The sequence below is a fragment of the Dromiciops gliroides genome, chromosome 3, assembly GCF_019393635.1.
Source record: "Dromiciops gliroides isolate mDroGli1 chromosome 3, mDroGli1.pri, whole genome shotgun sequence".
Taxonomy (NCBI): domain Eukaryota; kingdom Metazoa; phylum Chordata; class Mammalia; order Microbiotheria; family Microbiotheriidae; genus Dromiciops; species Dromiciops gliroides.
In genome coordinates, this window is record NC_057863.1 from 215346242 (window position 1) to 215370066 (window position 23825).

The window sequence follows — 23825 nt, forward strand, 5'->3', positions numbered from 1 at the left end:
TCCACATCCCCTCCATCATGTCATTTTCCTATTCTATCATGTTAATGGCATGCCAATTTGTTAGGTGTGTGGAAATTTATTTTGATTTGGGGACCCTACCTTTAGGCTGAGATTAGAAAGCCTTAGGCCCTCGGGGTCTCTTCTGTGTGGGAGGTGCTGGTGCCCCTCCCCCTCTGTTTCAGTTGAGCCAAAAAGCCCCGTGGGCTGTACGAGATGACAGGTCAGACAGCTGGGGGAAAAAAGCCCCCAGCTCCCTCCAACCTGAGCGGAGCTATCCTAAAGAGGCACATGAGGCTGAAGCGCACCGCCCCCCCCCCCCCCCCCCAGCCCCACCAGTTACAGCCCTGGCTGGCACATTAGCTTGGTCTGTGGGGGCGCAAGAAGTCCTGAGATTTGAGTGAAGAGAAGAAAAGGTATAAATAGACCTGGGGGTTAGACTCAGGGGGGCAGAGAAGAGGACTAGGCAGCTGACAAGATTAGAAAGGTTGGAGAAGGCTAAAGGATTAGGAGCAGAGAAAAAGGGAGGCCGAAGGGCAGACTGATGGAGCAGACAGACAGAAGGTCGGTGAGAGAGAAACACAGGGGTTCAGTGGTGGCAGTAAGGAGAGGAAAGTTAGAAGCAGGGGGATTTACAGAGTGAAAGGGTACAAGTGGAGTTAGTGAAAGTAGCTGAGCAAGTGAAAATACCCTGAGGCAAGGCAGCTAAGGCCCTTATTGTATTAAAAAAGTTTGAGGCACAGCAGGTGGGAAAGAGACATAAGGCAATGCAGTCAGGTTGTATGTTTTATTTCCCTGTATTCTTAATTTTAAATAGTATCTCATAAATAAACTCTGCTTTGATTATTTAATTAAGAGGCTTCTTAATCTTTAGCTTATCAATTTGGGAGCAGTGTGGTGGAACTTTATAAATGGCCCATACTAAGTTAATAGCCAAATAGTCAAAAGTCCCTAGATTAGTCATCCACAGATTAGGCCCCCCCAAATTAGCCCTAGTAATAAAAAATATTTCTACATTTGAATGGCGACCACGAAGGGACTTATGGCCCAATTACAATTTTTCTGAACCTATAATTTTTCATAAGTACGGTTATTATAATTTTTCTAGGTTAGTTATAGTTAATAATTAATTTTTTACAGGTGTGAGGTGGCCCCAGAAGGCAAGCACTTTGACATAGGTTATATACATGTGCAGTCATACAAAACATTTCCATATCAGTCATGTTGTGAAAGAAAACACAGGACCCCCTGCCCGCCCCCCCCCCCAAAGAAAACCAAGAAAAATAAAATTTTCTTAAAAAGTATGATTTTTTTTTTTTGCTGAATTCAGATTCCATCAGTTTTTTTCTCTGGATGTGGATAGCATATTTTATCATTGGTCCTTTGGGATTGTCTTGGATCATCATAGTACTTGCTGATGGTTTTAGATAGAGACTGCTTATTTTAAAGAAAGCTCCATTTATTCCTATGTTCTCTAGTGTTTTTAGTGGGAATAGGCATTATATTTTGTCAAAACCTTTTTCTACATCTATTGAGATATCATGATTTTGTTATTTTTGTTATTCATATGGTCAGTTATGCTGATAGTTTTCCTAATATTGAATCAGTCCTATGTTTTCAGCATAAATCCTATCTTTGACATGTATTTGTGTTATATTGCTGCAATATCCTTTCTAGTATTTTATTTTAAAATTCTACATCAATATTCATTAGGGAAATTGGTCTGTAGTTTTCTTTCTCTATTCTTGCTCTTCCTGGATTAGAAATTAGCACTGTACTTGTGTAATAAAGGAATTTGGTAGGACTCCTTTGCCTGTTTTCCCAAATAGTTTATATAGAATTGGAATTAATTCTTCTTTAAATGTTTGATAGAATGCACTTGTGAATGAATCCATCTGGTTTGGGGGATTTTTTTTTTCACGTTTGTGTGGAGCTCATTTATGGCTTATTTAATTTCTTTTTCTAAGATAGGGTTATTTAAGGAATCTATTTTCTCTTCAGTTAATCTGGGCAATTTATGTTTTTATTCATCCATAGACAGGTAGTGCAGTGGATAGAGTGCAGGACCTGGAGTCAGGAAGTTATCTTCCTGGGTTTCAGTTAGGCTTCAGACAGTAGCTATGTGATCTTGGACAAACAAGAGACCCTGTTTGCCTCTGTTTTGTCATTATAAAACGAGCAGGAGAAGGAAATGGCAAACCATTTCACTATCTTTGCAAAAAACCCCCAAATGGGGGTCACAAAGAGTTGGACACCACAGAAAACTGAATAAAAAAAAATCATCCATTTCACTTGGATTGTCAGATTTATTTGCATATAATTGAGCTAAATAGGTTCTAATAATTGCTTTAATTTTATCTTCATTAGTGGTGAATTCACCCTTTCCATTTTTGATACTGATAATTTGGTTTTCTTTCTTTTTTTTTTTTAGCTCAAGTTAACCAATGGCTTATCTGTTATTTTTTCATAAAACTTGGAACTGGTTTTATATTTATTAGTGCGATGGTTTTCTTACTTTCAATTTTATTAATCTTTCCTTTGACTTTTCTGGATTCACATTTTCATGTTTAATTGTAAATTTTTAATTTGTTCTTTTTCTAGCTTTTTTATTTGCATTCCCAGTTCATTGATTTGCTCTGTCACTTTTATCAATGTATACATTGACCAGATTCCACACGTTTTGGAACGTTGTCTTGTTCTTTCAAAGAATGGTTTCTTCTTTGTCCCACTTATTCTTTAGGATTGCATTATTTAGTTTCCAATTAACTTTTCCCACATGTTTTGGAACATTGTCTTGTTCTTTCAAAGAATGGTTTCTTCTTTGTCCCACTTATTCTTTAGGATTGCATTGTTTAGTTTCCAGTTAACTTTTAAGCTATGCTTCTATAACCTTTTATTAAATGTAATTTTTATTGGTTATGGTCTGGAAAGCATACATTTAATATTTCTGCTTTTCTGCATTCATTTGATCGCGACTTTATTATGCCTGAATACATAGTAATTTTTTTTGTGATGGTGCCATGTATAGCTGAGAAAAAAGTATACTACTTTCTATTCCTATTCAGTTTTCTCCAGAGGTCTGAACTATCTAACTTTTTCTAAGATTCTATCACTTTCCTTGACTTTTTAATTTATTTTATTTTTAGATTTCTTTAGCTCTGAAGAGGCAAAAGTCGAGGTTCCCCCAGCAGTATTTGCTATTTCTTCCTGTTATTTATTTAACTTTTCCTTTAGGAATTTGAATGCTATGCCACTGGGTGTATATGTATTTAGCATTTATGTTAGTTCTTTGTCTTTGGTTTCTTTTAGCAAGATGTGGATATCTAAAAATCTAGCAAACCCTCTTGATTAGTAAATAATTTTCAAGAAATCAGGATTCAGATATGATCTTGGTTTTCATCAAAAAAGTAAAAACTTACATCCTCTTTGTCCTACCTTTAATTTCAGTTGATTAGGTTAAGGTGGAAATTGATAAGAAAATACAAGTTCAGCTAATACTAAATTATTTGATGGTCCTTTTTTCTTTTTATTTTTTTTTGCATTAATATTTTCCCCCAATTACATGTAAAAACAAATTTTAACATTTTTTTTTTTAAACTTTGAGTTCCAAATTCTTTCCCCACTCTCTAAATTGAGAAGTCAAGCAATTTGATATAGGTTATACATGTGTGGTCATGCAAAACTTACTTCCATGTTAGTCACATTGTGAAAGAAAACATAGACCAAAAAAAAGCTTCAAAGACAATAAAAATTATGCTTCAATCTGTATTCAGACAACATCAGTTCTTCTTTTCTGGGTATGGACAGTATTTTTCATCATAAGTCCTTTGGAGTTATCTTGGATCATTGTATTGCAGAGAATAGCTAAGTCATTCACAGCTGATCATCTTACAATATTGCTGTTACAAAATATGATGAATGTCATTATGTGTGTGTGTATATACACACACACACACACACACACATATATATATATATATATATATAAAACCTATCAGATTACCTGCTGTCTAGGGGAGGGGGGAAGGGAGGGGAGGGAGGGAGAAAAATCTGAAATTGGAAAGCTTATATAAACAAAAGTTGAGAACTATTTTTACATGTAACGGGGAAAAAAATAAAATACTTTATTAATTTAAAAAAATGAAAAAAACAATATTGCTGTTACTTTGTACACAGTACATTTCACTTTGCATCAGCTTATGTAAGTCTTTCCAGGTTTTTCTGAGAGCATCCTGATCATCATTTTCTTTCTTATTTTCATAAAAGTATTTTATTATTTTTCCAGTTACATGTAGAGATAGTTTTTTCAACATTTGTTTTAATAAGATTTCTAGTTTCAAATTTTTTCCCCTCCCTTCTCCATCCCCAAGACAGCAAGCAATCTGATATAGGTTATATATGTACAATCACATTAAACATTTCTGCATTAGTCATGCTGTGAAAGAAGAATCAGAGGAAAAAGGAAAAGCCTCAAAAAAGAAAAGCAAAAAACATAGAAATAATATGGTTCTATCTGCATCTAGATGCCATAGTTCTTTTTTTTCCCCGAATTTGGAGAGCATTTTCCATTATGAGTCCTTTGGAACTATCTTGCACCATTATGGATTATTATTATTATTATTTTTGGCGGGGCATTGCGGTTAAGTGACTTGCCCAGGGTTGCACAGCTAGTAAGTGTCAAGTTGGATTTGAACTCAGGTCCTCCTGAATCCAGGGTTGTTGTTTTATCCACTCTGCCATCTATCTGCCTCATCATCATTTTCTATAGCACAATACTATTCCATCACAATCACATATCACAATTTGTTCAGCCATTTCCTAGTTAATGGATGTCCACTCAGTTTCCAATTCTTTGCCAGATGGTCCTTTTTTCTAATTGAATGTATGAGGATATTATTTTCTGAGAATATTTAAAATAGAAAAAAGAATAATCAATGAACTCACAAATTTCCACTGATTTTTTAACAAACATTTATTTTATTTTCCATTTACATGGAAGGGTAGTTTTCAACATTCATTTTCACAAGATTTAGAGTTCTAAATTTTTCTCCCTCCCTTTCCTCCCCCCCCCCTACAAGATCGAGATCAGGTTATATATATATATATATATATATATAATCCACAAGTGTTCTTTTTATCAGTTCTTTCTATAGGGGTGCATAGTAAGCTTCCTCATTAGTTCCTTGGCATTGTCTGGGATCATTGCACTGCTGAGAGTAGTTAAGTCATTCACAATTACTCATTGAACAATACTGCTGCCACTACAAACTATGTCCTCTCAGCTCTGCTCACTTCACTATACATCAATGTTCATTAGTCTTTCAGGGTTTTTTGGGGATCATCCTGTTTGTCATTTCCTGTAGCACAAGTCCATTCCACTATAATCATATAACACAGCTTTTTCCATCATTCCTCAATTGATGGACATTCCCTTGATTCTCAATTCTTAGCCTCTACCAAGAGTTGCTATAAATATTTTTTGTACAATTTCCCCCCCTTTTCTCTTTTTCATGATTACTATTGCTAACTGTTTCCTTTCCATCCTATTCCTTTCCCCATGATATTTATTCTATTATCCATCTTTTTGCATCCTATCACTCTTCAAAAGGGATTTGCTTCTGTCTGTCCCCTCCCCCACTCTGCCCTTCCTTCTTTTGCCCCTCTCTCTTTATCCCTTTCCCCTCCTATTTTCCCGCAAGGTTATAGAGATTACTCCACCCAATTGAGTGTGTACATTATTCCCTCCTTGAGCCAATTCTAATGAGATTGAGGTCTTTGAGCCAATTTTGATGAGTGTTAGGCTCATTTACTGCCCAGATTAAATAGATTGCTCCACCCAGTTGGGTGTGTCTGTTAGTCCCTCCTTGAGGCAGCTCTGATGAGTTTAAGATCTTTGAGCCTTTTCTGATGAGTGTAAAATTCATTTACTGCCCTGCTCCTTTCCCATCTCTTCCCCCACTCCATAAGCCTTTTCCTGTTACTTTCATGTACGATTTTGCTTCTGCCCTTCCCCCTCCCCCAATGAATTCACTTCACCCCTCAATTTAACCCTAAAGATGTTATCATCTAGCTAAGTGACACAGTGGGCAAATCATCACCCCTGGACCCAGGGGGATCCCAGCCAAAACTTGGCCTCAGACATAAGACAGTCGCCCACTGTGCAACCCCAGGTATGTCCCCCAGCTCCATTTTTTTTTTTTTATGGTTCTCTAGGGTGTTGTATTTGAAAGTCAAATTTGCCATTCAGTTCAGGTTTTTACATCACAAATATCTGAAAGTCTTCTTTTTCATTAAAGTCCCATTTTTTCCACTGAAAGATAATGCTGAGTTTTGCTGGGTAGGTGATTCTTGGTTGTAATCCCATTTCCTTTGCCCTTTGGAATATCATATTCCATGCCCTCCGGTCCTTTAATGTAGAAGCTGCTAGATCTTGTGCTGTCTTGACTGGGGCTCCACAGTACTTGAATTCTTTCTTTTTGGCAGCTTGCACTATTTTCTCCTTGACCCGAGAGCTCTGTAATTTGGCTATAATATTCCTAGAGTTTTCCTTTTGGGATCTCTTTCTGGAGGTGATCGGTAGATTCTTTCAATATCTATTTTAGCTGCTTCTTCTAGAATTTCAGGGCAATTTTCCCTGAGAATATCTTGGAAGATGGTGTCTAAGCTCTTTCCTTGATCATGGTTTTCAGGTAGACCAATAATTTTCAAATTATCTCTCCTGGACCTATTTTCTAGGTTGGCAGTTTTCCCCAGAAGATATTTCACATTGCCCTCTATTTTTTTATTCATTTGGATTTGCTTTATTGTGTCTTGGTTTCTCATAAAGTCACTGGCTTCCATTTGTTCAATCCTAATTCTTAGGCAATTATTTTCATCAGAGAGCTTTTGTACCTCCTTTTCCATTTGACTTTTCAAGCTGTTTACTTTTTTCTCATGTCTTTCCTGCATCACCCTCATTTCTCTTTCCATTTTTTCCTCTACCTCTCTAATTTTATCTTCAAAGTCCTTTTTGAGCACCTCTATGGCCTGAGACCAATTCGTATTTTTCTTGGAAGCTTTAGATATAGGGGCCCTGATGTTGACATCTTCCTCTGAGGGTGCCCCTTGGTCTTGTTACTGAAGAAACTTTCTATGGTCTTCACCTTTCTCTGTCTGCTTATCTTGACTTTTTTTTTTTTTTTTTTTAGTGAGGCAATTGGGGTTAAGTGACTTGCCCAGGGTCACACAGCTAGTAAGTGTCATGTGTCTGAGGCCGGATTTGAACTCAGGTCCTCCTGACTCCAGGGCCAGTGCTCTATCCACTGCGCCATCTAGCTGCCCCTTGCCTTTCTTTTACTAGACTTTTAGCTCCTTAAAGTGGGGCACTGTTTTCAGGCTGCAGTATCTCAAGCTTAAGAAGTCCCAGGTGGTATGATTTAAGGAGAGTCAGGTTCTTCCCTGTTTCCTGGTCCTAGATGACCCCAGACCAACTTGCCAATCAACCAGCTTTATGTGTTGTGGTTGTTAGCTCCGACAAGCCTGTGCCCCTCCCCCACCTGGGCCACTTCTACTACCTGGTTCTCAGTAGGGGTGTAAAATCCAAGTTCTGCCTTAGCACCAGCATAGACTCCTGTAGTCTCTCCCCTGCCCAGGGCTCAGCCCACTCACCAGACTGTGAGCTTAGTTCCAGATGACACTGGTGCTTCAGCTGATTTAGAGGCTCTGGGGGTGGTCTCCTTCTCTGGTGAGGACTTCCTGAGACTGGATCTGTGTCAGGGTGACTGTGAGGTTGGGTCCAATTCCTGTATCAGCACAGCAGCTCCCTCCTTCTGACCTTCCAAGCCGTTCTTGGTTAGAAGATGATTTCAGCACATTCTTCTGTGAGTTTTTCTGCTCCGGGCATTTTCCTATGACCTTATTTGGATGTTTTTTGGAGCAATCGTGTCATGATTTCGGGAGCTCCCACTGACTTTTTTTTTTTTTTTTTTTTTTTTTGCAGGCAACGGGGGTAAAGTGACTTGCCCACGGTCACACAGCTAGTAAGTGTCAAGTGTCTGAGGCCGGATTTGAACTCAGGTACTCCTGAATCCAGGGCCGGTGCTTAACCACTGCGCCATCTAGCTGCCCCCTCCACTGACTATTTTTAATAATGATTGCATAAAATCTTTATTTCCTAAGGAGATTTATTTGAATTTTCATAAAGGGTAAATGTGTTTCATTCTGTTAATTCAAAGTAATATGTAGCCTTCTTGATTTTTTTAGTTTTAATAAGAAACAGGTGATTTGTATTGAATCTGCAACTGATTTGCCGTAATACTTCTTTTCAGGAGTTTTTTATGTGATAAAGAGGCAGTCCCTGGTCTTCTGTCCCAAGGAAGAGCACTGAAGGAGAGGACAACTATGGGGAAGACAGTAAATAAAGGTAAGGTGATTTACATGTTAAAAGGAGATGGGAAGAAAATATTTGTTTCTTGTCTGTTGGATTAAAATTCATATGAAATAGGTTATTTTATTTATTGGTTTACTTCAAGTATAAGATGGTAGAAGAAATTTTTAGTTTTGTTTATGCATACTTTGATGGTCTTAATTGATAGTCCATGTAGTAACCTATTTGATAGCATTCAGTGAGCATCAATTAAATGTTTTTTTATAGTATAGAAAATAAATTAAGTGGGTTAAACTTTTGGGGAGTTACTCATCTTGAATTCAGAGGGAAAAGTAAAGAGAGGTCAATGGACCTATGAAGTAGAAGAGGCCAAAATTAACTTACTTCACAATTTAATACTTCCTTGGGTTTCGGGTTAGATGACTTCTACCTCTAAATTAGTCATTTATTATTTTGTAGTTCTAGGCCCTGCAAGGTCTTAAAACTACTCGTTTACCAAAACATCAAAAAAAAATTAAAATTTTACTTTCTCTTTGGTTTTATTATTAGAAATATCTTTCCGGTATGTAGTGTAATTTTGGGAGTATGTTAATTTCTTTGTATAACTAATATATATTTGATCATTTATTTTTCCATTTTGTTAAATGGTTTCTTTGTTGAATGTGTCAACTTGTTAACAGTCTATGATTTCTTTGGTTTACACTCTTTCCATTGATGCAGATTGAGACTGAAGTTCCTTGAGGCTTAGATTAAAATCACTTGCTCCCATGGCCACATTATTAGCAAATCTCAGAGGCAAGATTTGAAATCAGGGTTTTTCAGATTCCTGATCCACTACCACACTACCTCTTGCTGATTAATACATTTCCTAAAATGCCCAATTAATTTCCAGGTGATATTATTTTATTTATCAGTATAAAATGGATAACTAAAAGTAAATTTCCCGTTAGAAAATTTTCAGTACACAACTGTAGAAATATTGAATGATCTTTAACATATGATTGTTTCTAACTCTTACTAATCAGTTTGGTCATACTATTTATTTTTAGATTCAAAGAATATTAAGAAGGAAAAGCAAGGAAAAAACTACTCAAACAATCTTCCTGTGCAGAATGGTATGTTTTAAAATAATTTGAAAATGCATTTAGTTGCCTTCATTATTAGCTTTTAGTTTTTTCTTACTACTTTTTGGCATTTGAAAAGAAACAATATAATCTCAAGTCAAGTCAAAGAGCATTTATTGTATGCTTACTATGTGCTAGGCACTGGGGATACAAAGAAAGGCAAAAACATGGTCCTGGCCCTTAAGGAGCTTACATTTGAATGGGGGAGATAATTGCTAACTAGAGTGGATTTAAGAGATATATAGAACAGATTTAAAATATATACAGAACACTATGAGAAGGCTTTTGTAGCTGTTAGGCACTTGGAAAAATTTCCTGCAGTAGGTGGGATTGAGCTGAGACTTGAAGGGAATCAAGTCAGCTTTGAGGTAAGGGGGAAGGGCATTTTAAATGGGAGATGGAATATTATATTAGAGGAGCTGCAAGTAGGCCAGTGTTGTCACAATAGAGAATACTTGGAGAAGAGTAAGGTATGAGAGGGACCAGGTAATAAAGAAATGTAAGTGTCAAAGCAATTTATGGTTGCTTCAGGAAGTAACTGGGAGGTAATGGAGCTTATTGAACAGAAGGGTGATTAGGGCAGACCTGTGCTTTAGTAAAGACATCCTAGCAGCTGACTGGAGGACAGATTGGAATGGGGAGAGAATTGAGGCAAGAGACCAGTTGAAAGGTTACTTTTACAACAGTCTGTGTGAGAGGTGGGAAGGACCTAAACTAGAATTATGGATGTTTAAGGAGAGAGGAGACTGTGATAGAGGTTGTGATATGGGAGGGAGGTTGTGATAGAAGTTGCACGATTTGGCTACATATTAGATATATGGAGTGAGAATCCCGAGGAATAGAGGATGATACCATGGTTGCAAGCCTGAGTGAATGGGAAAATAGTGGTGTCTTTATCAGTAATAGGCAAGTTGGGAAGAGGAGGAGGTTTAGGGAGGAAGTTAATGAATTCTGTTTTAGAAATGTTAAGTTATAGGTTCCTATAACAAATTAGTATGTTCAAAAGGCACTTGGTGATTTTGGACTCTGGAGAAGAAACTAGGGATGAATCTCTCTCTGTCTCTCTGTCTCTATCTCTATCTCTCTGTCTCTATCTCTATCTCTATCTCTCACTCTATCTAATCTGCATAGAGATAATATTGAACCCATAGGAAATGAAGCAAGAAGGAGAAATTTAAAGGATCCAGGACCCTGCCTTGGGGCATGCCCACGGTTAAAGGGCATAGCATGAATGAAGACCTAGCAGAGGACACCAGTTATATAAAATTGAAAAGTTTAAAGAATTGTTTTTACAATAAATAGCATGTAGAATATTATAAGTTTTGGAGTACTTTTTATCCACATTTGAAGAAACATGCATGAGCTGTATTTGGAGATTTTCATGGACCAACTGCAAGCTTGCACATTAAATGAAGAGAGAATTATTTTCTTGGGTCATTCTGTCTGATTAGATTCTTAGGTGACACTGTGCCTTGGGTTACAAATATCTATTTGCACATGCTATTACCTTCTCCTCCAATGTCAGTTTTAGGAGTTCAGGGACTAGTTTATTTTTCTCTTTGTATTTCCAGGGCTAAGCACAGTGCTTTTTGCACATAGTAGGCACTTCACAAACACTTTCTGGATTGAATTGGGTTAGACAGTTATTGTGTCTTATAGAACATAAATGCTCAAGGAGATAGGAAGAAAGCTATATCAGCAAGGAGAAAGAATTTAAATTGGGTTTTGAGTGTTTGTTAGGATTAAGATAAACAGAACTGAACTCCCCAGTTGTTAGTGCCCCCTTCTCTTGCTTCAGAATTACATTGTTTACTTTTTATTTTCTTATTTGTGTGCATATTTTCCTTTAGAATCTTTCCTTGAAGACAGATTGTTTAGACATGGGATTATTTCATTTTTTGAATCTGTATCTTCAGTGTTTAACAGGTTAGGATCAATTCTGGTAAAGTTGGTCTGACAGTATTGTCTAAGATGGATTGGAATGAACGGAAACATCAAGTCTAAGGAGACTATTTTATAATGCGGATTTGAGGTGAGATAGCTTTGGGTAAAAGAAAGGAAAGGAGTTGAGAAGCCTTAGTTCCATTTGGTAAAGAAACCATTTTAGAGGATCTGTCATGATTTCAGTGTGAGAATTTAGAGGTTAAACTGATATGGAGGGAAGGATGATGAGATTACATTTGGACATATTGAGGTGATGGTGGGACATCTGAATTGGGATATTTATAAAGTTAATATGTCTACCCCAAGGAGACCAAAGAGGGAAAAGGTCTTGTATATAAAAAAATAGTTATAGCAGCTCTTTTTGTGGTGATATAGTAGAACTGGTACTAAAAGGGTTCTCATCCAGCGGGGAATGGATGAACAAATTATGCTATGTGAATGTAATAGAATATTGTTGTTTTAAGAAAAAAGATACCTGGGAAAACTTGTATGACTGAATCTGAATAAAGGGAACAGAACCAGAAACACAGTTTTATCTTGTAATATCAGCATTGTAAAAACAAATGGTTTTGAAGTCTGATCACTGATCAGGATTCCAGAGAACCAGTGATGAAGAAAGCTACTTTTTGACGATGAGCTGATGGAGTAATATGTAGAATGAGATATATTTTGGATGTGGCCAGTATTGGGGTTTGTTTTGGTTTACTATGCTTATTATAAGGATTTTATTTTTCTTTTTTCTGTTTTTCAATGAAAGCAGAGTGGAAGGAAGAATGATTAAATGCTAGATAATTGAAAAAATTAAAAATAAGTTGATATTACTTTGTATAAAATCTCTATTTGGCTTTTAAAAATTTGTACAAGCTACAAACATAAATCATAACTATGGACTTTGAGAAAATAAACTACATTTAAATAGACTTATGAGTATCAGTAATGCATCAGTTTAATTTTTTTGGGAAAAAAGGCTTCAGACCAACTTTGAATCTTTGTGACTCACAAAAAATAATTGATTGTGAACCTCTCTGAAGGCTCATGGAAGGTTCAAAACAATGTAAATTTCTACAGTGTAGAAAAAAAGTGTTCATGAAAAGAATGCATTGTGAAAGCGTTTATTAAGTAGATGGGGTATGCTCAAGTATAGTAAAACCCTTTTAAAAATGTAATCTTTTTTTGTTAAAAAAAACCATTGAGAATGAAGATGATCTTGAAAAATAACTTCATGGAATTAAATAAATTTAAAACCTTTCCATATTATTCTTTTTTTCTGGGTTTTTGTGACACTTTGCTTTCCTGGTTCTACACCTTCTAAGTCTCCTCTGCTGGCATGTTTCTGTCAAAGGAGCGCTGCTTTTTCCAAAATTACCAGTGATGTCTTAATCGATAAAGCTAATGATTTTTTCCTCAATCTCGGTTTGACCTGTCTTCAACTTTTAACATTGTTCATCACCTCTTTTCCTGTATATTCTTTCTTATCTAGGTTTTTGTGACATTGGTTTCTCCTGATTTTCCTTCTACCTGTCTGGCTGTTCCTTCTTAGTCCCTAGAATTTCCTCCAGATCGTGTCTAACTGTGAGTGTTCCTCAAGGCTTTGTCCTTAGCCATCTTTTCTCTATTGTATATCATTTAGTGATCTCATTAGCTCTCCTGGATTTAGTTATCACCTCTGCAGATGATTTTCAGATCTGCAAATCTAGCCCTAACCTCTTTCCTTACCTCAGTCTATTACTAGCTGCTTTTTGGACATTTCAAACTGGATGTCTTGTAGACATCTCAAATTTGACATGTTCAAGACAGAGCTCATTATCTTTCCTTCCAAATTCTCCACTCTTCCCAGATTCCCTATTAGTCTATAGGGAACTACCATCTTTCAGGTCACCTAGGTGCACAACATCAGTTCTTATCCTTGACTCCTCATTGCTACTTAATTCACATATCTAATCTTTTGTCATGCTCTGTTATTCTAACTTCATAATGTCTCCTACAGATGTCCCTTTTTTTTTTTCAGTTTAGGTGCCACAGGTCTCATCAACTGGACCACTACAATAAATTTCTGGTTGGTCTCCCACCCTCAAGACCTTTCCTGTTTCAGTTTATCCTCTACTCAAGTGCCATATTATCCCCCTTAACGTCTGAACACCAGTGCCTCCCCGTTACCTCCAGGATCAAAAAATAATATCTTTGTTTTGGCTTTTAAAGCCTTTACAACATGGCCCCTTTTCAGACTTTTTTGTACTTTACCTCCCTCCATGTACTCAGTGATCCAGCAACACTGGTCTACTTGCTATTCTTCATACATGACATTCCATCATCATTCCAGTGTTTTCATTGCTTCTCACCTTTGCTTCTTAATTTCCTTGTTTTTTGGGTTTTTTTTTTTTTTTTTTGCAGGGCAATGAGGGTTAAGTGACTTGCCAAGGGCCACACAGCTAGTAAGCGTCAAGTGTCTGAGGCTGGATTTGAACTCAGGTACTCCTGAAACCAGGGCCGGTGCTTTACCACTGCGCCATCTAGCTGCCCCCTATTTCCTTAGTTTTCTTAAAGACTCAGCTCATATGCTTCCTTCTGCAGAAGGCATTTCCCTCTGAGATTTCTTCTCATTTATATTGTTTATATCTCAAATATACACACCTGTTTGCATTTTGTCTTCCTTTTTAGAATGTGAGCCCCTTAAGGGCAAGGACCATGATTTTGCCTTTCTTTCTACACTAGGAATTAGCATACTAGCCGGAACATTGTAAATGCTTAATAAATGCTTGCTGGCTGACTCACTCCATACTCTTTGTAAACTCATGAGCTTAAATGAGTTTAGCTTTCACCTCTACATAAATGACTGGTAGACCTGTATATCCAGTACAGTCCCTCCTTTGAGTCTCAGTCCTGTGTTACCAGTTTTCTTTTGGACATTTCAAACTAGTTATTCCAGAGACATCTGAAATACAAAACTGTACTGATTTAATTTTCCCCTAAACCTTTTCCTTTTCCAGCTTAACCTTTTTTTTTTTTTAAGTGAGGCAATTGGGGTTAAGTGACTTGCCCAGGGTCACACAGCTAGTAATTGTTAAATGTCTAAGGCCGGATTTGAACTCAGGTACTCCTGACTCCAGGGCTGGTGCTCTATCCACTGCGCCACCTAGCTGCCCCCTTTCCCTGTTTTTTAAAAATTATTTTTATTTCCCAATTACATGCAAAATTTCCCCTATTACATGTAAAAACAATTATCAACATTTAAAAAAACTTTTGATTTTCAAATTCTATCTCTCCTTCCCTTCCCCCCTTCCCTGAGATGCTATTCAATCATATATAGGTTATACATGTGCAATCATGTAAAACATTTCCATATTAGTCATTTTATGTAAGATGACTGAATCAAAAAAAAAGAGAGAGAAAAATAGTATATTTCAGTATGTATTCAGACATCAGTTCTTTCTCTGGAGGCATATAGCATTTTTCACCATGAGTCCTTTGAGATTGTCTTGGGTCATTGTATTGCTGAGAATAGCTGAGTCTTTCACACTTCATCATACAGTATTACTGTTACTTGCATAATATTTTCCTGGTATTGCTGGATCAAAGGGTACGTACAGTTTTATAGCCCTTTGGGCATAGTTCCAAAGTGCTCTCCAGAATGCTTGGATCAGTTCACAACTCAACCAATTAGCTCAGTAGTTTTCCCAAATCCCTTCTAACATAATTTTCTTTTTTTGTCATATTAGACAATCTGATAGGTATGATGTAGTACCCTAGAGTTGTTTTAATTTGCATTCCTCTAATCAGTAGTGATTTAGATCATTTGTTTATATGACTATATATACCTGTGATTTCTTTGAAAACTGCCTGTTTATATCCTTTGACCATTTATCAGTTGGGGAATGATTTGTATTCTTATAAATTTGACTCAGTTTTCTAAATATTTGAGAAATAAGACCTTTATCAAAGATACTTGCAGCCAACTTTTTTTAAACAATTTTTTAAAAATTTGAGTTCAAAATTATTTTCCTCACTCCCCTACCCCTTCCTTAAGAAGGCAAGACATTTGATATGTTAAGTATTGATAGGACTTCATTGTTTATGGTACCTTTCAGCAAGGTATAGTTTCCTTCTTTATCTCTCTCTCTCTCTCTTTTTTTTGGCAGGGCAATGGGGGTTAAGTGACTTGCCCAAGGTCATATAGCTAGTAAGTGTCAAGTGTCCGAGGCCGGATTTGAACTCAGGTACTCCTGAATCCAGGGCCGGTGCTTTATCCACTGCGCCACCTAGCTGCCCTCCTTCTTTATCTCTTTTAACTAGATTTATTTTTGCTTTCGCTTTGTCTGAAATCACGATGGTTACCCCTGCTTTCTTTGCTTCAGCTGAAGCATGGTAGATTTTGTTGCAGCCCCTTCTGTGTATCCTGTGTGTATCTCTCTGCTTTAGATGTGTTTCTTGTAAAAAACATTGTAGGATTTTGTTTTTTAATCCATTCTGCTATCTGCTTCTATTTAATGGATGAGTTCATCCCATTCACGTTTATGCTTATGATGACTGACTGACTGTCTCTCCATGCTATTTTTCACCTATTTATCCCCACTCACTCTTACCCCTCAATTTGTGAGGGAAAGTCCTCACAAGTGTTTTACTTATGATCACTGCCTTCCCCAATGTCTCCTCCCTTGTATCATTGCTCCCTTCCCCTTCTGTTATCCCCTTCCTTTTTTAAACTTCCTTATAGGATAAGCTAGATTTCTGTATTCAGCTGAGTGTTTTTGTTATTCCCTCTTTGAGCCAATTTTGATCGGTAAGGTTTATTTTTTGCCTATCCCCTCCATCTTCCCCTCCATTATTATAGTTCTTTCATGCCTGTGTGTGTGTGTGTGTGTGTGTGTGTGTGTGTGTGTGTGTGAGTTCACCCTATTCAAGTTTCCCCTCTCCTTCCATGCAATTTTTCTTACCCCTTCATTTTGTTTTTTTGGGGTGTTGTTCCATCAATGTCACCTTATAACCACACCCTCTGTCTATATATACTCCTAATTATTCTTAAAATAAAGTTATTAAGACTTACAAATATTATTGTCCTTTCAGTATCACCTTAAGACCACATCCTCTCTCTACATATCCTAATTGCTCTTATAATAAAGTTAAGACTTAAAAATATAATGATATAGAAATATAAACAGTTTAACCTTATTGAATTTCTTAGTTTTTCTTTCTTGTTTCTTTTTTGCCTTTTTATGTTTCTCTTGAGTCTTGTATTTGGAGGTCAAATTTTTTATTCAACTTTGACCTTTTAATCAGAAATGCTTGAAAGTCCTCCATTTCGTTAAATGTGCATTTTTTTCTCTGAAAGAATATATTCAGTTTTGCTGGGTAGGTGATTCTTGGTTGTAAACCTAACTCCTTTGCCTTCCAGTATATTATATTTTAATCCCTGCAGTTCTTTAATGTGGAAGCTGCCAAAATCCTGTGTAGTTCTGACTAGCTACATGGTATTTGAATTATTTCTTTTTGGTTGCTTGCAATACTTTTTCCTTGATCTATGAGCTTTGAAATTTGGCTATGATGTTTTGGGGAGTTTTCATTTTGGGATCTTTCAGGTGGTGATAGGTGGATTCTTTCAATTTCTAGTTTGCCCTCTGGCTCTAATATAAGAGGGCAGTTTTCTTTGATAATTTCTTGAAAGATACTGTCCAAGCCTTTAATTTTTAAATTTTTTTAATTAAAAATTTTTTTTTTTAGCATCATGGCTTTCAGGTAGTCCAGTAATTCTTGTGTTATCTCTCCTGGATCTATTCTCTAGGCCAGTTGTTTTTCCAATGAGAAATTTCACATTTTCTTCTATTTTTTTAATACTTTTTTGATTTTGTTTTATTGTATCTTGTTGTCTTATAGAGTCATTAGTTTCCATTTGTTCAATTCTAATTTTTAAAGAATTATTTTCTTCAGTGACCTTTTGTACTTCATTTTCCATTTGTCTAAATCTGTTTTTTAGGGAGTTATTTTCCTCAGTAAATTTTTGTATTTCTTTTTCATGGTTCTCTTGCATTGCTTTTATTTCCCTTCCCCAATTTTTCTTTTACTTCTCTAATTTGCTTTTTAAAATCCTTTTTAAGCTCTTCCAGGAATTCTTTTTGGGCCTGAGACCAATTTACATTTTTTCTCTGAAGCTTCAGATGTAGCCATTTTGTTACTATTGCCTTCCTCTATGTTTATGACTTGATTTCCCCAATCACTGCAATAACTGTCAATAGTCAAGCTTTTTTTTTCCCCTCATTTTTGTTCTTTGATGTTTTTATGAGAGACTTGGGCCCTATTCCTACACTGTCCCACGTTTTTGTGCTGAGACTCTGGGTCTTGCTGGTAGCTTTCATTGGGCTTCAGGGCTTAGCTGCTTACTTTCTCTGTAGAGTAAGTTTCCCTTCTGATTTGTATTGGGGGGTGGGGTTGTTAGTCCTGCCTTTTGGCCTCCCCTGAGTGTGGGCTGGCCTTCTCCAGGGGTGGTGTCCTGGTACTAAGTTGCAAAAGTTAAAGTCTTTCTGGTGGGTGGCCCTGGAGGAGTGATCTTATTGTTGGTTGGCCCCAGGTGTGATGCCCTGCTGCTGGGTTGCTATAGTAACTGAGTTCCTCTGCTAGCAGGCCCTAGAAGGGTAATTTTGTTGCAATCTACTGAGGGTTATAGTCCTCCATGGTAGTTTGCACCAGAAAGAGTCTCTCTGCTTGGGGGTCACAGGGGTGGGAACTTGATGTTGACCAGTCTTGGGTGGGGTTTCACTACTGGTCAGTGATGGGTTCAAGGTCTCCTTGGTGATCTCTGTTAGCTGTGGGGTGCCTGGTGAGGGTCCCTGTTACGTTTCCCAGACTTCACACTTGCCTAGGGAGCTGCTGGTTTGCAGGTGGGCAGAGCCTCACTTGTGATTTGCACCAGTCTCAGAGCCTTGCTTCAGGCTCCCTGCTGTGAGCTCAGAAGCTGCTGCTGCTGCTGCTGCTGCTGCTCCTGGACCTCACTCCCCTCCCATCTAGGTGAGACATACTTTTCCTGCTGGGCTGATAGGCTGCTTCTTTGCTCCTGGAATGATTCAGAGGAAGTTTTATAGTGGTTTTGTGGGGAAATTTGGGAGAGCTCCACAGGGTTGCTTCCTCACTCAGCCATCTTGGCACAGGAAGACAAGCTGTGCCTTTGAACGAGCTGTTTCCCATAAGTAGAATGTACTCTACTCTCACATCCATTTTATAACATTCCTCTCTTCCTTCAAGATGCTACTCGGCTACATAAAGCTTTTCCTCATCTCCCCAAATTCTAGTTTCCTACCTCCCAAACTACCTTTTATTGAACAACTTTATATTTACTTGTATTTATTCTTCGTATTCTATATATACATAGATATCTACTTATCTCTTCAATAGCATTTAAGTTTCTTGCTAGTAGGAATCTTTCATTCATTGTATTTGTTTCCATGACACCTAGAACATGCTGCTTTGTACGTAGTAGGAGCTCAATAGAAATGTTTGTTGGTTGATTGATATGCCTTCATTCAAATCATTGATAAAAACATTGAATTAGCACAAATCCACAAGCCAACCTTTGTGGCCCTCCCTTAAAGAGCTCCTTCAAAATTGACTTCGACTCATTTAAGATGATACATTGTCTTTGCTCATTCAACCAGTTCTAAGTCCACTTAACATATAATCTAGTCTCTCTCTTTCCATCTTTTCTATAAGAATACCATGAGAGATTTTATCAAATAACCTTCTGAAATCTAGTTATATAATCTATGACATTCCCCGATCAGCCAACTTTGTAATCTTGTCAGAAGGAAAATGAAGTTGGTCTGGTTTGGCTTGTTCTTGATGAAGTCTTGCTGATTATTAATGATAACTGCTTCTTTTTAAAATGCTCACAAATCATTCAGGTTTTTTAGATTTGGGAAATTTTTGGACGGGACCTATGATTTCACTGTTAGAATGAACTGCCAATGAGGAAACTTCCTTTAATGATACAGATGGGCAACTGCTCTCCAATTAGAGAGTAACCTGAGGCAATGAGAAGATAAATGACTTCTTAAGGGTCATATAACCATCATGTATCAGAGACAGGGTTGAACTCAACCAAGACTTCCTAATTACAAAGCTGGGGATTTTTCTACTATGCTACTGTATCTCCTTTAATAAGTTTCAAAAATACAGTCTGCGATTTGAAAAGAAGCCAAGTTTACTGGCCCATAGTTGTAAGGATTTTTGTTTGCTTAATTATGACATTTGACAGCCTTCAGAGTAAAAAGGAAACTGCAAGTCTTGTAAGGTGAAACAGATTCCTACACTGGTCATGCCCTCAAATGTCTTATTCTTTGTATTTAGTCTCAGTCCATCAGTTTTCTTTTAGGAGGTGGTGGTATTCCTCATCATCTATCATCTGGAATCAAATAATAGTTGGTCATTGCTTTGATCAGAAGTCTTAAGTCTTAAAGTTAATTTTTGCACAGTATTATTGTTATACTATAAATTGTTCTACTGGTTCTGTCTGCTTCACCCAAATATTCTCATGTTTCTCTAAAACCATCCCTTTCATCACTTATAACACAATTTTATTCCATTATGTTTATACTTTGTCTTTTCCCTGATTAACAGGCACCCTCTTAGTTTATGGTTCTTGGCCACTGAGGGAAAAAGCTGCTCTATTTTTTGTATTTGGATTCTTTTCTTCTTTCTTTCTTTGATCACTTTGGGGTATAGGCCTAATAGAGATTTCTGGGTCATACTGGGTCAGAGAGTATGCACAGTTTAATAACTTGTAGGGCAGAATTCAAAATTTCCAGAATGCCTCTAGCACTTTACAGCTCCAGAAACTGAATTTATTGATCTGTTTTCCTGAAGCCTCTCCCAACATTTGACATCTTGCCTTTTTTGTGAACTTTGCCAATCTGATAGGCATGAAGTAGAAACTCAGAGTTGCTTTTAATTTTTATTTCTCTAATTATTAGTGTCTTGAAGCATTTTTTCATGACTGTTGATAGCTTGGATTTCTTCCCTTGAAAACTACTTGTTGGGGCAGCTAGATGGTGCAGTGGATAGAGCACTGGCCCTGGAGTCAGGAGTACCTGAGTTCAAATCCGGCCTCAGACACTTAACACTTACTAGCTGTGTGACCCTGGGCAAGTCACTTAATCCCAATTGCCTCACTAAAAAAAAAAAAAAAAGGAAAACTACTTGTTCCTATTATTGGAACATTAGGGATATTCTTTTATCTATTTTACTTTTCATTTTAATTTTTAGTTTCAAACTCTCTATCCTTCCATTCCTCTCATCTATTAAGAAGGCAATAAATGTGATACCCTTATATATGTGAAATCATGCAAAACATTTCTCAAAAAAAGTAAGATAAATAAAGAAAATGAGAAAACATGCTGTAATCTACTCAGAGTCCATCAGTTCTCTGCAGATGGATAGCACTTTTCATCATGACTCCTGTGGAATTGTCACGGATCACTGTATTGATTGTATGATTGCTATTAGCATATACCGTTTTCTCCTAGTTCTGCTTAATTAACTTTGCATCAATTCATATAATTCTATTCTTTATTTTTTTATTTTTGGTGAGGCAATTGGGGTTAAGTGACTTGCCCAGGGTCACACAGCTAGTAAGTGTCAAGTGTCTGAGGCCGGATTTGAACTCAGGTCCTACTGACTTCAGGGCTGGTGCTCTATCCACTGCACCATCTAGCTGCCCCCATTCATATAATTCTAAACAAGGTTTTTTCTGAAACCAATATTGGGGATATTGTAACTCTTATCTTGGTAGAATCTGCTACTATTTTATGTTCTTTTGGCAAAGCATTTGGGCTCCTCAGTTAACACTGATGCCACAATGAAGTATCAGAATAGGAGTTAAGACATTAAGGAAAAGTGTTATATATTATTGAAACTTTTTTTATGTGTTTTATTTCAGAAGGTTGTTCAAATGTTACCTATTCTAAACAATTTTCCTTTTTTCTAGAACATTTTAACTGGGACAGTTACTTGAGAGAGACTGGATCTTTAGCTGCTCCATCACAGTGTTTCAGACAGGTAGTATACTATCAAAAAATCTTTTATGTAATATATGCCCAAGACAATTTTTAGAGTTAGTATGGTATTAATTGTCCTGAAAAGCTTTATTTTAGGAGAGGAACCACTCTTAGTAACAATTTCCAGTAACATGACTTTTCTTGGTGGTAGTAGGATCATGATAGACAAGTCACCCAGTAAATGACAATGTTTTTGGTAGTTATTAGCAATATTTTCAATGCTCAAGGCCTTAGCTAAAGTATGTGCCATAGTTACTATAACTAAATTGGCATTCAGAATGCTTCTAGTCAGGACCATGTTGTTCATTCAGTATAGGATGATGAAACTTAGAGGTTTAAGATGACAACCAGTAGAGGGAAAGTGTTCATGTCTTTGAGTGACCATTGTATGGAAAAGCAAATTGTTGTATATCCAAATATGGAGTATTTTTTTTTTGAAGTGGCCTGGGGCAACCTTCTAGCAGTCAGCGAATTTCTATTATTTATGTGGAATCTAATTAAAGCTATATTATTTTAAATATGCCTAAGAAATATGGTAATAAATTATATTTTTCCCTGTGTACTATGTACTTTTTAATAAACGTGTCTTTTTTTTTTAATAGTCCAAGATTCCACCTACTAATGACTTCAAAGTTGGCATGAAATTAGAAGCACGTGACCCACGAAATGTCACTTCTGTCTGTATTGCCACAGTCATTGGAATTACTGGTGCCAGATTGCGATTGCGACTGGATGGTAGTGACAATAAAAATGACTTTTGGAGGCTTGTAGATTCTTCAGACATACAGCCTATTGGAACTTGTGAAAAGAAAGGAGGCATGCTTCAGCCTCCTCTGGGTAAGGAGAAAATATTTCACTATGTTCCTGTAAGTTTGATCGTCAGTAAAATAATTTGGAGGTAATCTTCATTTTTCATCTCTACAGTATCCCTCAGAAGCTTTACAATTAAATACACTGTTTGTATGAGGAAAAGATGAATAATGATAGGTAGCAGAATACCGTATACTATGGAGTTAAATTCAGTATTGAAGCGCTAAAATTTTATGTTTCTGTTTTCTGTTACTTAAGTAGTTTAAGTAGGTGTGCACTTGCCTCTAGATTGTTTTAGGCAACTGTTACTAATTTGAAAAGGTTTCTGAGCCTGGTTGCAAACTTTTTGTCTGTCATCTAAAGAATAACCAAGCTAAGTTGTGAATTGCTCATCATTAAGTTACCCAATTGTTTATGACTTTTTCAGGGGATTGGGAGTACAGTGTCTCTGGGAAATGAACTCTTAAGGTATAGAAAGAAGGGTTTACAATCTGTTCGAACACCCACACCAATGGAAATATAACTTCTTGAAGTATATGTATATTTACCCACCCAAGGACAGAACCCATTCCACATTTTTGTACTACTAGCAAATCTACAGGCATGTACTATGATCAGATAATTGCCTGGAGGAAAAGGGTGGACAGTTATTCCCTATTGTCCATTAAAGTTTACTTTAAGTCAGAACCTGCTGGTATAGAGAGGTTGGATATATCTGTGAGCATAGGAAAAAGGTGGTGACTGCCACCAACCTTCATTTGTTTTTTCTTTTTTTTTGTGGGGCAATGAGGGTTAAATGATTTGCTTAGGGTCACACAGCAAGTAAGTGTCAAGTGTCCAAAGCTGGATTTGAACTCAGGTCCTCCTGAATCCAGGGCCCTAGCTGCCCCTCAACCTTCACTTTTTTTTTTTTTTTTTGGTGAGGCAATGAGGATTAAGTGACTTGCCCAGGGTCACATAGCTAGTAAATGTCAAGTGTCTGAGGCTGGATTTGAATTTAGGTCCTCCTAAATCCAAGGCCTGAGCTCTATCCACTGTGCCACCTAGCTGCCCCCAACCTTCACTTTTAAACTCAGTAACTTAAGCACTTTAAGGAGCAATGTTACTGAACTAGAAGGCCCAACCTTACAGATATATGAGAAGCTATTGAGGGAGAAACAGGTGTTGCATTAGCTTTCACCAAATCATTTTGATATATAAAATGTGACCTTAGTCTTAGTCTTATAAATCCACGCCAGTTGGGGTTGGGGGTATTTTTTTTTTAAGTGGAGAAACAATGTTGGTAGTAGAAATAGCACTGGACTTGAATAACACTGGGTTTAGGTCTTCTCTCTATTGTGTACAAGGTATATGACATGGTTTTCTCTTATGAAATGGACATAATAATAAGTACCATGTCTATTTCATGAACTGTTGTGAGGAAAGTCATTTGTTTTTGGGTTTTTTTTTGTTTGTTTTGGTGAGACAGTTGGGGTTAAGTGACTTGCCCAGGGTCACACGGTGTCAGAGGCCGAATTTGAACTCAGGCCCTCCTGAATCCAGGGTCGA

At 37.0% G+C, this 23825-nt stretch overlaps 1 protein-coding gene across 3 annotated transcripts in view; it reads left to right on the forward strand.

Annotated features, from left to right (window-relative positions):
• Positions 1-23825, forward strand: part of SCML2 (Scm polycomb group protein like 2) — a 141553-nt gene that overhangs the window by 23182 nt on the left and 94546 nt on the right. For 2 of the 3 annotated variants that reach the window (XM_043990866.1, XM_043990868.1), the window contains exons 2-6: positions 7976-8015; positions 8304-8398; positions 9412-9477; positions 21398-21468; positions 22070-22304. In XM_043990866.1, coding sequence (XP_043846801.1) covers positions 8377-8398; positions 9412-9477; positions 21398-21468; positions 22070-22304 — 394 coding nt within the window. In that variant the 5' untranslated portion in view covers positions 7976-8015; positions 8304-8376. The remainder of the gene's footprint in view (positions 1-7975; positions 8016-8303; positions 8399-9411; positions 9478-21397; positions 21469-22069; positions 22305-23825) is intronic. The other variant, XM_043990867.1, reaches the window with a different exon arrangement.